At 37.7% G+C, this 15,386-nt stretch overlaps 1 protein-coding gene across 1 annotated transcript in view; it reads right to left on the bottom strand.

Annotated features, from left to right (window-relative positions):
• Positions 1-278: 278 nt before the first annotated feature.
• The window catches only part of MUSK (muscle associated receptor tyrosine kinase), an 87,158-nt gene continuing 72,050 nt past the window's right edge, over positions 279-15,386 (bottom strand). The window contains exons 10-14 of the mRNA XM_072958988.1: positions 11,734-11,909; positions 5,287-5,488; positions 4,594-4,785; positions 3,072-3,220; positions 279-1,364 (exon numbers count right to left, since the gene is read on the bottom strand). Coding sequence (XP_072815089.1) covers positions 682-1,364; positions 3,072-3,220; positions 4,594-4,785; positions 5,287-5,488; positions 11,734-11,909 — 1,402 coding nt within the window. The 3' untranslated portion in view covers positions 279-681. The remainder of the gene's footprint in view (positions 1,365-3,071; positions 3,221-4,593; positions 4,786-5,286; positions 5,489-11,733; positions 11,910-15,386) is intronic.

Genomic DNA, 15,386 nt, shown 5'->3' with positions numbered 1-15,386 from the left:
ACCCAAAGGAAAAGCTTCTAAAAATGAGGCACAGAGGCAGGAAAAGGGAACAGTAGAAGACAGCCTTGCTGATTTGTCATTTTATTCCTTGGAAACCCCTTATCGATAAAATAAACTACAACTCGGTAGAACACAAACAAATATAAAAGGATGCATGAAACGCAAGATAGAAATTCAATTTAAAAAACCAACACCGGTCTTTCGGTGGACAGAAAAATAAATGGTTTTTCCTTCTTTTTAGTTTTCTGTACCTGAGCTAAACTTCTTACGGGAAGGCACGCTACGTTCCTAATGGACAGGAATTATCGCTATTAAAAATGAAGCTCTCCACTGTGTTTCATACTAAAATTTAATACAGCCGAGTCTTACTCTGCTGCCAGCGAATCCAGGAACGGAACGGGATGATGTTGCCTGGACAAAATGTAATGCAAACTTTCCCCACGAGGAAGAGTAGTTATGTCGTGTAGCACATTTCCTCGCCTGCCTTTCCCATCACCCACTTTGCATCTACCACGTGGGTTCTGCGTATCTTTTTTTTTTTCTTTCTGAGAACCAACAGCGTGGTACCCACGTGTGCTGCTCTTCTTCGCTATCAGGGTCTCCCCGGGCCTCTGGCGTGGGACTCTCCGGCTCGCAGAGTCTGGTAGGAGGCTGCAGATGCCGCCGGGCACACCCTCGCCCTTACACACCCACCCCTCCCTCTGCCCTCTCACACATGCGTTCCAGAATTCGGTGGATGCTGGTGAAACTGGGTCTGTCCGCGGGCAGCTTGCTCCAACACAGGCGCATGAGGTTGTACAGTTCCAGGGGGCAGTCCTCGGGGCAGGAGAGGATGTTGCCGTCCCGCACGTAGTAAATGACCTCCTCGTGGGCCATCCCGTAGTAGGGCTGCAGGCCGTAGGAGAAGATCTCCCACAGGACCACCCCGTAGGCCCAGACGTCGGACTCCGTGGTGTAGCGGTTGTAGAAGATGGACTCGGGCGGCATCCAGCGGATGGGGATGGCGTCGTTCTCATTGGCTTTGTAGTAGTCCGCCGAGTAGATGTTCCTCGACAGGCCGAAGTCGGCGATCTTCACCACCATGTTCTCCCCCACCAGGCAGTTCCTGGTGGCTAAATCCCGGTGGACGAACTTGCGCTCCGACAGGTAGGCCATGCCAGCTGCCACCTGCCTGGCGATGCACAGCTGCTCGGCGCAGGACAGGGCCGGCGGCCCGGGGCTGGAGGCCGGCCCCGCGGTGGCCGGGTCGCCGGGGCTGAGGCTGCGCCCGCTGGGCGGGGCCATGCTGCGCAGGAACTCGTTGAGGTCCCCGTAGGCCATGTACTCGAAGAGCAGGCACATGGGCTTCCCCACCGCGCACACGCCTGCAACCGAAACAACGCCCCCTGTTAGAGGTTGGGTTCCTCAGGTGACACACCGGAAAGAGGAGTGCAAAGGCAGACGACCGGATCAGAGAGTGTGGGGCCCTGGTTTTCTGTCCCCAGCATCGTAGTCAAACTCTGACCCCATTTCTTTCTCTTTTTTTTTTTTTTTTTTTTGCGGGGGAGGTAATTAGGTTCATTTACTATATCTATATCTATCTATCTATCTATATAAGATATATATATATGTATTTATTATCAAACTAATTCTTCAGCCACACAGTAGATAACTCGTAACTTAAATGAGCAAGTTGAGTTAAAGGCTTATGAAAATATCAACAGTAATGACCAGATTATTTTCAGTGTGAGTTTAAAATGATCCAGGGCACTGAGTTTTCTGGGTTCGTTCTTTCATACCATACACTTAAAGTATCCACACAGACATTCCCCATTTGAACATGAAATTATTATATTTTAAAAACATTTTATGTATTTATTTTTTAATTTATTTAATTTAAAAAATTTTTTGGAGGGGAGGTACTTGGGTTTATTTGTTTGTTTTTAATGGCAGTACTGGGGATTGAACCTAGGATCTCATGTGTACCAAGCACGCACTCTACCAATTGAGCTGTACCCTTCCCCCACTTTTTTTCCCCATTTCTTTGTGTAAACATCTCCTATTTATCTTTTAAGAGCCAACTTATTTATGACTCCTCCCATGGTGCTTCAGCACCTGACCCTTCCATGTCCAGATTTTCCTTGCATCACCCTTAACAGAGTACCTATCAGCTTGTTATAATCGTCCATTTATTTGAGGTTCGTCCCCAACATTTTAGCACTTTGAAAACAGAGATCATGTCTTAAGTCTTCTTTAAATTCCACACACCTACCACGTGTCTGGCAGAGCACATACTCCATAAATATTTGGTGAACGGATTTATGAATGGAAGTTTGCTTTGAGTATGTAATGCAATTGCTCTGTGTTTCTGCTTGCTTTCTGAAGAATGGTAATAAGAAGGCTGTTGTATGCACTTTGGAAGGGATGACAAAAACAATCCAAGATCTTAGATGTGGTATTCAGCTTACTGTAGTAAAACATTTAGGTAAATTTATAACGTTCATTCCAGAGAGGAAAAAATGTTAATATAAATAGAGACTTAGATTTAGTGCCAAGTGGGCTTTTGTTAATCTTAAAATCTTGCTGTCTTTGAGAGGGAAACTGGACAACTTGAAAGATTAGATCAGAGGGTCACAATTTCACAACAGCATAAAAATAGATTATTAACCCAATTTTTTTCAGGCAAAAATTAGAAGTCTCTTTCATAAAGGAAGAGAAATAAGAATACTGTTGTCTTGGCTTGTTTATTTGGACGCTAGTTTTTAATTCCAGGGACTTTAGTAATCAGTGTACTTATATATAATATATAAATTAAATTTAAAAATAAATTAAAATTAAAAATGAATAAAAGAAAATGAATAAAATGACCATATGTTTCTTTGAGAAATTTTAAAAACTCGATTTTTTGAACTCAGATAATTTAATGAAATGTTCTAGTCCCTGATACAGAAAACAGTCTATAGAGAGGAACAGAGACTTCTCCCTGATCAAGAAATGAAAGAAAAAAAACATAAAGGCAGCATAAAGGCAAAAAAAACTTGGCAAGCCTCTGTTTTCCGAGGCAACACATTTCTCCCCTTCTATTTTCATACCTAAGAGTTTCACGATGTTAGGGTTATCAAATTCCGCCATGAGGGCTGCCTCCCTCTGAAAGTCGGCTTGCATATCTGCTGAGGCTTCTTCTTTGAGCATCTTCACGGCCACCATAGTGAAAGGTTCGTAGGGAAGTAAGCCGGGAGCCCTAAGAGATACATTTATTTAGGAAGAAATCAGAGATCATCAGTGTTACACGTAGTCATTATATACATTATAACTGTATGTATACATTATAACTATCCCCATTCACACACATCCCTCTGCTCATGCAGCTTTCCCTGAGCCACAGAGCCAAAGAAGGATGCCAGTGGCAGATCATACTTAAAATTCCTTGACTCCACTTAATAAAAATCACTGGTGTTCTTTTCAACATAGATTAAGTTTGAAAAATGTATTATTTATAAATTGCGGGAATTCCAAAGTGTCCAGAGCCAACGGGATTATCATTACCATCCTAACCTCTTAATCTCTGGCTAGAATCTAAATTCCTGGAAGGCAGGGATCATGACTTACTCATCTCTATATCCCCTAAGAACCTAAAGTGGTGCCTTGCGTATTTTTGGTTCCCAGTTAATATTTGTGATATTTTCATTCATCATGTAACCTCCATAGCACGGCCACTATGAGTGCAGGTAAGGCTGTGTCCTGCCCAAGAGCCCCAGATCTGAGTGACAGTTGGTAATTAAAACCATGTCCACATTCTGTGGCCCAGCTGTGTGTCTGCAGAGCCACATCAATGCAGAGAGGGGATTTGATTTCAGTCCACACAAAGACATGAAATGGGCTAGCACTGGCTTTAATACATTCTCCTTTCTTTTTTTAAAATTTTCTTTCTTTATTTATACAAATCTTTTCAGTTTTATTTACATCTATAAAATGGGGATAATAAAATCTATACCCAGGGATGTGAGACCTGGATATAATAATACAAATATGTTATAAAACACTCTTTAAATGTACCACAAATGTAATATACTTAACACTCATACTCTTTTCATGAGCTCATTGTTTTCTGACATTTTTGCATTATTTTTTCCCTTTTCTGTTTTGCCGTTCCATGAACAACTATTTAATATCTACAAATTTCGGACTCTGAGTTCCTAAACGGAAACACTGGTTCAGAATAAATTTTACATGAAGTGGAGATGATAGCAATTATCATGGAATGGAAGAGAATTCTGGACATACTTACTAAAAGCCGTGCAAGAAATTATGATTTAAAATGTATGCCAAATTCTCTTCTGAAAAGGAAATATGATTGAAACTGTGCTAATTGCTTTTAACTTGAACACTTGATAAAGATTCTTTCCATATACACAACCCTGTTTTCCAGCAGAAAGGGGAAGTGACTAAGATTCAAAGTACAGGACTCTGTACAAATAAGGCTAATGATGTGAGAAATGAACTAATTTGATAATAACTATTATACATATTCATAGACATCAAAGTTATAGTCTGGTAACTTCTCAGACACAACATATTTCAATAGTTAGAGTGTTTTTACACCGGCAACTTTACCTTGCTTGAAAGACCCTTCCAAATGCTCCCTCTCCGATATCTCTCACATACTCAATGTTGTTCCTGGGATATTCCAGGCTGAGCAATTTGGGGTTCAAAAGGAGTGGCATCCTCTGGTACATGGGATTGGGGTGAAGTCTGTCTAGCAGGAGCTCCGAAGGAAGCGTGGTGAGGGTTACTGCCGCTGATTCTCTGCAGGTGAGACAAGTATGATCAGGAATGACCCGAGGACCAGGTGAGAGCTTGGGCTTAGGTTCTAGAGAGACACGGTATTGAGGAGGACACAGAACACAAAACACTAAGTTCACCAAGGATCTTTCCTTTTTAGAGCAATGAAGAATTTGGTTTGGTTTGGAGTCTAAAGGCTCATTTTTTCAGGAATGTTGTTGCTATCCAATCTGGCAGTGGCAATGGGGCAGCGGGGGCTTACGTGGAGCAGAAATAGATGTTCACTTCCAAACTGTGGTTTAGATTCTAACGGCTGTGAAAATCTAACCTTAGGAGATATGCTCCAATGCCAAAACTCATTGACATTTGTACAGATCATGGGGGGGTGCTTAATTTGAAAGCAAGGGAGTGGATGTCATAAGGAGACTGGCAGTGTTAAATACATTCCTCCTTCCATCCCCAGTTTTGATCTTAAATACGTAAAGGTTTTAAAATATTAGAACACGCAATTAACTAGATTCTCACCTTTTCTTATTTTTCCATTGTTTTCGTCTTCGGCAGCAATAAAGAGTAGTTATGGTGAGCAGCACAAATATTGCAAAGCTGGACATGATGGAGATGATTACAGTCATGGAGTATGTAGGGGACACAGAGAAGGAGGAAGAGGAGGAGGAATCCACACTTGGAAAGTCCACACTCGGCTTTGAGGACGTCATGGGTGGGAATGCTGTAAGTAAACAACAATTCTTTTCATTCATTCTTTAAGTGTTAAGAAGCAATTCTTGTATTCAAGTCAGTAAACTAAATTCAATTTGAAGACTATGTTTTTATGTATCAGGTTCTCCCTAGTTCTATATCTATGAGGTCCAATTTCAAGAATCCAGTGAGGTCCAGTTATAAGAAAATCTAGCTTATAGAATTCATAGAATTTTAAAGATGAGACTCAGAAAAAGAAATAATTTTTCTAAGACAAGTGCGTATCCTAGACTAGTGTTGTTTACTCTCATCATAGTGTTTATGACCTGATGACGATCATGGAAATTATTGAATTATTAAATAAAATATGTTAATGGAATTATACTTGAAGGCAGGATTGTCTAAAACTGAGCTTTTATACATATTTATGGTTGTTTTACAAACAATAAAAATAATGGAAGAAGATGAGAAATGAAAATATTAGGATACAGATGAGTGGAAGTTAGTTCATCCAACAATTGAACTGTCAAACTCCTGTTAAAAAGGTAAATACAATATACGAAGAAGTTAAAATCTGCATTACTGCTGGAAACCAAAAGATGCCCTACTCATCACTGTAAAGTGCAAAGTCCATGGTATATCCATTAAAATAACATCATTAATTATATTTAAGTCCTTTTGGTTGCTTGCGTAAAGACAAAAACATGGATAGAGAATATTTTAATAATACAATCAACAAGAATATCTTAATAGTGAAGAACGAGCTTTGTACCCTAAACAGAGAATAAACCCAATTTTCAAGTATTTGTGGGGTACTGGCTGACATGATCTTTTTCATTAGGCCACAAAGGTGAATCTCGGCAAATTTCAAAAGCAGAAATTATGCAGATCTATTCTTTGATCAGAATGCAATGAATAGTAGATTAAGTAAAATCCAATAGGACATCTTAAAAAAAGAAAAAAATTAATACATTTTTTAATCAAACAGTACAAAGTGGCCATAGTTTACAGATTATGAAATAACTTCCTAACTGTGTGTATGAGATGTGGCCAAAGAAGTGCTCAATGATAAATTCATAGCCTTATTTCTTTCCATTAGATAAAAAGAATGAAAGCGAATGAACTAAACATTTGACTTAAGACTTTGGAAAAGAAACAAAAACTACAGAAAACAAAGGAGAACAGGTGATAAAGTAACAGCCATGTACAAGCAGAAATTAGTAAGTTAGAATACCTATACCACAAATGATAGAATTAAAAAAAAAAAGTCAATAGTTGGTCTTATAAATATTTATAGAGTAGTCCAATCAGTGACATTTGAATTTTAAGAGGAAAAGAAAGGCACAAACATACAAAATTAGGAAGATAAAGTAGTTATAACAACAGGTTCAAAGGTTAATAAAAATGAAATAATATATAATTATGGAATTACATCTAAAAATCTTAAGGAAAATGATAGGAACATATTAATTACCAAATTTGAAGAATTAGAAAATCTGAATATAGCCACAACTAGGAAATTTAAGTCATTGTAAAATTATGGTTATACTCTTTTAGTCTTGGAAGGGATACAGTTTCCACATTTTTATAATATGTTCCAGTAAGAGAAAAATCAGATTATTTTAGGAAGTTATTTTAATACTAGGATCACAGCCTGGCGATGTTAGCATGAAAGAAAAGTGCATACATAGTTGTAGAACATAGGTTTAAAAGATCCTAAATGAAACATTAGCAATTGACTGCAATATAGTAAAAGAATAATGATTGAATAGAAGGAATTATATTAATGTAACACATCAGGAAAACTTTTCTTGCAGCAGACACCCAAAGCCATTTGAAATAGGACACTTGTGAAAACAGAGGTTATAAGGGGTGCCCATGTGTGACTTAGTCTAGGCGTGGACACAGTGATTATGCTTTGAGTACCAGTGGTTACAAAACATGTAATCTTGAAGCCTGGGGAGACCAAATTTGGTCACCGCCATGACTCAAGCAGGCACCTGAAACTAGGAGAATATCGACACAGCAGTAACACATCTGTGCGGGACCAAGGACAGAATTTCTCATCAAGCATCACAGCAGTGGTGGAGTTGACAGACTTCCCAGGCTCCTCTATGGTTAGTTTGAAAGCTGCTCTGACTTCCTTTGGACTGAGTCATTTGAAGGTTTGAAAAATCAATCCAAGATGAATGGAGAGGGAGCCTTAAATTGGAGAGCTAAACTTCCTGCCAATAACATAGTAGGAGCAATCGTTAAAAGACAGGGAGAGGTGACAGTTTTTGTATCTGGGTTTTATCAGAGAAGTTCATACCATATTTAACACGGGTGGGAATGTAATGAATTTGTGAAATTGGCAGCGCAATCTCATTAGTAAATATAAGGGTCTTTTTTTAGCAATAATATTATACCTCCATTAGAATAATATCAGAAAATGGAATTTAATGGCATAGTAAGAAAATACTTCATGATGATTTAGTAAGATTTATTTCCAAGATGCAAAAATTGGTAGAGGTTCAAGGAGAATTTTGCTTTATAGATTTAATTGTTTCTTCCTTTCAGGCTAGTTTTATTTTGTTATTCGTTGTTTACTGCTTCTGATCTATTTGCTCTCATCTTCCCTAGAGTAACATCAGTAATTTCTTTGTATCCAAATGATCGGTTTGGGTCCCCTGTTTTTTCCCTCTTTCTTTCTTTTTTTTTTTTTTAATCATCTTTTTCTCGTTTCATAATTTTCTCTCTTTATCCTTCTCCTCTGAACATCAGGGGGGTCTTATTCACTCATTCATCCAAACATTAATGTATTTATTAAATGAACATTGATTACTAGGTTTCAAGGATACTGTGACAAGTCTCTGTGTTAAAATATGCAACTGTGAAACAATTAGCAAACAGATTATTACAATAAAATATAAAGAGTGTTATGAGAGTGGTGAGAACAGGATGTTCATGTGAAGCCAGGGGCAGCCCAAGTCCAGGCTTTAGGCATCCTAGGGTGGTTTTCTAGAGTAACTTTAAGTTAAATATAAAGGGTGAGTAGGCGATGCCCCACAGAAGGTGTATGTGTGTGTGCGGCACAGGGGAAGGGAGTGGGGGGTATCGGGGAGGGGAGGTGATATTCCACAAAAGAGAAATGATATGTGTCAGAGCCCGGATCAAGCAGTTGCAGTGCTTTTCTGAAAGTATACCAAGTTTGATTGTTGAGTGGGGAATGTCTGACGGTAAGGCTGCAGATACCAGGTCTAGGTCATCAAATACCTTGTATGCCAACTTTAGTAATTTGGACTCTGCCCTGCAGTACATGGAGAAAACCATCAGAGAGTTTTAAACAGTGGAGTAGCATGATCAGCTTTTTGCTTTAGAAAAATCGCCTGGCTGCAGCCTGACTTCCACAGTGGCTGATTTCAGGCTAGCAAGGTGAAGCCCCAAATGCAAAGTTCAGTAACACTGTTACATAGGACTAAAGGGAAAATCTGAAAAGTTTCTATGTAGACAGACAGAATAAATTACATACAGGAAAAAATAACTACACTCATATGAGACTACCCATTTCCGGGGGAGGGTATAGCTCAAATGGTAGAATGTATGCCTAGCATGAACAAGGTCCTGGGTTCGATCCCCAGCACCTCCATTAAAAATAGATAAATGAAACTTAATTACCCACCCCCAAAATATTCTCCCTGTTCTCCCTGACTACCCATTTCTAAAACTAGAAGCTAAAACAGAGTAAGATCAGATCTATAGACTACTGAGAGGAAAGACGTGTCATTCAAGAATTCCATATCCGGCTACCATAGCATTCAACTATCCAAGTAAAAGAAAGCTATTCTGAAGATAGGCAAGGATTCAGAGACTATGTCACCCAAGAACCCATCTGTGGAAACACGTAAAATATGTGCGGTTCTACAGAGACCAGGAATTCAGGAATAGTGAATTGCTTGCTAAGGAGACAAATGATATAAACAGTCTAAAGGCATCACATGCTCAAAAAGATACTTCATTTCAGCGAAAGAAATTATAGAAACGAAAACCACTAAAACTGTTCAAGAAGTTTTGCAAAACCAAAACCAAAAAACAAGCAGTTATGCCAAAGGTAAACTAATGATTAAAAAAAAATCTTCCATCACCCTACAAAGTGAACTGTAATATCCTTTAGCATTTATTCAGACATCAAGAAACTCTTCAAGAAATATTTGTGGACTTTTCCCATTGCCATAGACTATGGGACACCGGACCTAGTAAGTAAGGATGCCTTCTCTGCTCAACTACCAGCCTACCTGAAGAGCTAGAGCCAGTTTCTTTAATAATAACTGCATTTAACTCAGGGAGCATATCTTCAGCCATGCCTCACCAGATGAAATGATTAGTTTTAGGACATTTGGAGTTCATTTTCTTACATATACCAAAGATTTCCTGAAACTGTTTACTGGTGTATGCTGCTAACAATTCCTTCCAGTCAGTCAGTGTACAAGGCAGAAATATGGATGCTTTTGTGGTGTTAGTCCTGTCTAATCTTGGACTGAAGGTCAGCACCTTGCATATGGTAAACCCTCAGTGAACCCTTGAATGGATGAATGAGTAAACAATCAAAGATGACAAAGATCGCAGTCATCAATTACAAGTCCAAAGTAAACTTCAGCTGCTTATATGACAAAGAAGGGAAACATTTCTTTTTCATTCTTTCAAGTTGGGAATAACAATTTGATAGACTTCCAGAATAATAGATTTCTAGAGTTTTCCATAACTGCTCTTGTTTACCAGCTCTGAGCAATTCAGTTGTGACCAGTAGCATCCTTTCTTTGAATACTTTAAATCTTAGCCCTTCAAGTAGGCTGGTAAAATCAAGTCCTGGCACTTGGCCAAGAACAGAGGCAATTAGGGGTGGAATATCTATCCCAGAAAATGAATATGATTTGACCCTTAAAACATGGCAAATCAGAGGAAATTAATTGACATGAAAACATTTCCTAATTTCATTCTGAAGATTTCTGCATTCTGGTAGGTTTAAAGCACCATCTGATACAGATTCGTTTCTAGGACATCACTTTTCATGCAACCTTCTTTGATTCTTTCCTAGGGATTTTGAGATAACCCTTTTAAAACCATTTGATTTGACACTGTAAACTTTATACTGCGTATTAGCTGTCTTAAAAAACACCTATCTTCCAAAAGAAGGATCTGTTGTCACAAATGAAGACCATGAATTGGCTCAGTGAAGAAATAAATGTTTGTTTTCATCTAGAAAGAATGAAGTGACACAAAAATCATGAATGCAAAATCAAAAGGTGATATTTTAAAGTGGCTTATTTCATAGCCATAGAAGGGATAAAGCACCTTAATAACCTTGTGTCATTCACTAACTATGGCGCTGTCCATGGCCTAATTAGAAGGTATAAACTGGGGTCTCCAGCGATCTTCCTTCATGTTAGACCCCGGATGAGCACAGTGAAAAACCCGGACATCCCGCTGTTCCGGACATCATGAAGTATGGGTGTCAATACGCATGCATGAATCCAGTTACATACACAGAAGGTTTCAAGGGCACAAAGAAAATTACTTACTTGTTAGGTTTTCTTTTTTATAATCTGAAGGGGAAAGGATAAAAATTTGTTTTAAATGAACATTCAGATAGCTCATATGTTCTGTGAGAGAGCGCTAAGAAATGCAAGTTCTCTTTCAGCTTTTTAATATACAGCGGGAGAACATTCTTGGCATTCGAATGCACAAGGATGGCGTCTTTGAAATTAAACCAGCTGTTAGGGTTAACGAAGACATAGTTCCTGACAAACGAAGTTCATTAAAGCAACATGCAATGATTCAGCTTTGTTTTGCGAGATCAGCATTTTCAAACGTGGCTTATTTTTGCATGCTGCAAAATCTGCTTCATTGGCTAAGAAAGAGGACTTTTCTTCCTTTATTCCACTCCTCTGACAAAATATGAGATGTTTCTTAGCCATTTCTCTGCACATTCCGGAAAATGTTATAAGCTCTCAAAAGATCCTCTTAGGAAGTAAGGTAAGATCTCAAGCAGCTGTTAAAAGTGCTCTTTAATTTCTTTTAGAACAAATGGAATAAATCCTTATGCTAACCGGTGCATTAGGATAGCAGTAGGATTCTGTTATTAGGTATGGAAGGAAGGCAGAACTCAAAAAAAAAAAAAAAAGGAGAGAGAAAGAAAGAAAGAAATGCCTAGAAATATTAGGAGACTTAAATTCACACTGTAGTTTCCTCAAAATAGTAAGTTTCGCTTAACCTCCAAAGTCTCGCAAGAACTCTTACCTGAATACGGCAGTCTGGTACAGGCCGCGGGGTCCCAGTGCATGCTAGGCAGTCTGTCGCACTCTAGCACAGAGAACAGATGCATCCCAGATCTGTAGAGTCCCCTGTGGGCTTTTTCTTCCATCGCCAGCCATTCTTTTGCACAGAAGAGCTCCTTCACTGCCAGGCAGTATTCTCTAGAATATTTTATGGAGAACAAAATTTGATAAATTATAGCATGTTGAAGCCAAATTTGTGGTGGAACCTAAATCCTGTATTTTCAAAACATCTTCACAATACATTGTCTGCTCCTGATAAAGTGTTTTTGTAAACATCCTTTTCGTGTAAATAATGTGAGACTTTATGTGAGAGTATTCCTGTGAAATACTCTCTTATTTTGTTTTTAAAACATAATTAATGCTCCTGGGGGAAAGGATTTTCAAGTTCAAAAGTTACCAGATTAGGAATCCCAGATATGTTTTCTCTCAAGTTCATATTAAAATAATGACAAAGGTACAGAAACAAGTGACACAGAGTTTTAAAAGCACACATACTGAAGTCATGGATCATTGTCAAGTAGTTTCCAGCCTGGGAGGTTTTTCTGTAACCTCGGGGCTAATGGGCAGGGCCTGAGGAACACAGTCAGCATTTCTGCGCATGCTTTGTTCTCCAGAACAGGACAGCATCACCTTCCTAGAAGGTTATAGGCAGGCATGTGGTTCTTACACAGCCCCAGCCTTGGAGAGGCTGAGTCCTGTCCCATCGCAGTGTGTGCTTCCACCTGAGAAAGCTAGAGTAATGCCTATTTGAATATGAAGCTGTAGTGTTCATCTATGTGTTGCACCATGAGTGAAGAGGCTGAAGAAAGACTAGGTGGACTAGTTGGACGAATTAGAATTTCGTGGATTAATATTTGTTCAAACTTACAGGAAGTAGGATAGACGACAAAGGAGAGACCAGGTCAGTTCCAAATTAAGATATTTGGGATTTGTAATAAGAGGATATTAAAGATAATTTTAAAAATTAAGGGTAATAATAGTAGTGTCATTCATTCAGTATCTGAAGTATACCGAGAGGAAGAAATTGTGTGTGTGTATATATATGTGTGTATGTGTACTTACATATACATATATTTTTTAATACTCATGCCTATACACCTGCTTTCCCAGGTAGCCACTTGCCAATATGGACCAATTCAGCATGAGCAAAATGAAAGGGCTTTGCATACAAAGGTGATGGGATACAATGGGGGTCATGAGTACAACAATAGGATATAGATTCTTAATATGTCTGCATGGGGAGGGGGAGTAATGGGTCTTTCAAGCTTCTAAGAAGCTAAAGAATTGGAGAAGCATTGCTTGGCTTCCGTTGTATTATGCCTGGGTCCCATCCTTTGGTCATATAGCACATCTTTCTGCATTCGGACAGTACAATTAAAATGTGCAAAATCAATAGGGGGCATATGAAAAAATCTGTAGCCCACATTATGTGGAGAAAGCAAATACCTGGGAAAAGTATTTTTTGTTATGAATGGAAAAACACATTCGAGAATTTATTTCAATTTTGCTTTGTTTTCATTGATGTGCATTGCCCTCTATAGAAGATTTTTTTTTCACAAGGAAAACAACCAAGATGAAATGGAAAACAGACTGAAAAGTAGGTTAAGCTGAACATGGCAGTGACTGAAGAAAACAAAGACTACAAAGAAGTGAAAACAACTTTGTTTTTAAATCAATAAAAAATGTTAAAAAAAAGAATTTTAATTCCTATTAAAAAAAACAACAACTTTGTTTTACTGAAACAGGTGAAATCTTCATTGAAAACAGTAAGAAACAGCATTGTAAGAAACTGAACAAATAATAGAGAAAAACTTCAGAAGTCCTAACTGAGTGCAGAGAGAAAGAATGAATGAAAATAGTGTGTAAGGAGGTAACTGAGAGGGAGAAGAAAGCAAGAAATCCAAAGTACAAGTAACAATGTTTCCCCACAAGAAACTAGAGCATATGGAAAGTAGAAAATACTCAAAGATATACTGTAAGAAAATATTCTCAAGCTAAAAAGGACATAAACCTGATAATGAAAGCATATTATCCATTCTTTTTGTATTATTTATAGGAAAGAAAATGATGAAAAGAAATCTATTTCCAGATGAATTTTACAAATATTTTGAATCTCAAGAATTAAAGAAGTAATCTTCTTACCAGCTGGCAAGAGAAAAATATTCCCTAAAAAGGCACAAAATTCAGGATTGCCTTATCTGTTCTTCATTAAAACACAGCCCCCAAACAATTGGTCACTGTGCATAGAATTTTGAGGAAACTTGAGAGTAACGCAAGATTTAAGTACCCAGTCAAAAACACATGTGTATAAGATTACAGAGAAGTAATTTTTTTACATGTAATCTGTAAAATACCTACTCTAGCTAAACAAGAAATGAATCAAAATTGAGAGTTTAAGGGGGGAAAAAAAGATTTTCTAATAGAACAAATGACTGTGAGTGTCGGGGATAAATAGCACAAGAACTGCTCCAGGTACTTGTTGCATATGTGATTATGCAATCAGATGTAAAAGCTAAGAGTAATATTCCAAAATTTGAGCATCTGCAAATGCAACACAATTGAATAATACTAACCTGGTTTATAATTCCAGATAAAGCTTTAACAAGCAAGTAATGGAGGATTTGGTAAAATTATACTAACTTATTTAGGCTTACCTTCCACACCCTATTTTTAAATTTACAACTTCCTCCCCTAGTCTTGGCACTCCTGATCTTCCTCACCTTGGTGCTCATTTTTTCCTTTTCCTGTGACACTTAACATCTTCTAAGGTAGTATATAAGTTATTTATTTATTATGTCTCTTGCTAATTGTCTTCTCCTGCTAGGATGTAAGCCCCATGGACAAAACTCCTAGAATAGTACTTGGAGCCCGGTAGAAGGTCAATAAATATTTGTTGAATAAATGAAATTCCTTGTCATTCAGGGAAAGAGGCACAAATGATTAAATTACCATCTAAGATCAGAAAACCATGAGGAATGCACAAATTAACTAGCAGTAGAGTGTAAAATGGTGGAAGACCTTTGAACCACTTTGAAGGATAAAGGCAAACAAAAACTATTATGAAAGATAGAGTGAAAGAGCAGGGAAACAAAAGGAGCACATTTAGAGGGCAAACTTACTAGTTACTAACAGTGAGCTCAATTTTAGTTCAAATATTATTGGTACAGAAAGCAGAAGTTTCCGGAACTGCAAGAAAACTGTCTTAGAAAAAAACAATCATTGTGAAAAGATTTACTGCATTGAATCAAACAGAACAAACTCACTTAAGAGCAGAAAGGATTGGACAACTTAATACTGATAATCTAATATACTTAATCCTGGTAATACTAATCACCTACATACTATATATGAATCTTGTACCTTAAAAGCAGAGATAAGTCTTTTTAAATGTCTAATTGTTTTTACAATTATTAATTATATATGAGAGAAAAGAAAACCTCAATAAAATATAAAAATATGAAAATTTCTAGACTGCATTTCTTAATCCCAGTGTGAACAAAATGTTTAACTATAAGGATTTAAAAAAGCAAACAGTTTTCAGATTAAAAATACTTGTCTAAATAATAACTGGAATTAGGAAAAAGAATTTTAAGTACGCTAACAATAGCTTATAGA

Source organism: Vicugna pacos, chromosome 4 (assembly GCF_048564905.1).
Source record: "Vicugna pacos chromosome 4, VicPac4, whole genome shotgun sequence".
NCBI lineage: Eukaryota > Metazoa > Chordata > Mammalia > Artiodactyla > Camelidae > Vicugna > Vicugna pacos.
The sequence above is the reverse complement of the archived record's forward strand: the minus strand, read 5'-3'. Positions and strand labels throughout refer to the sequence as shown.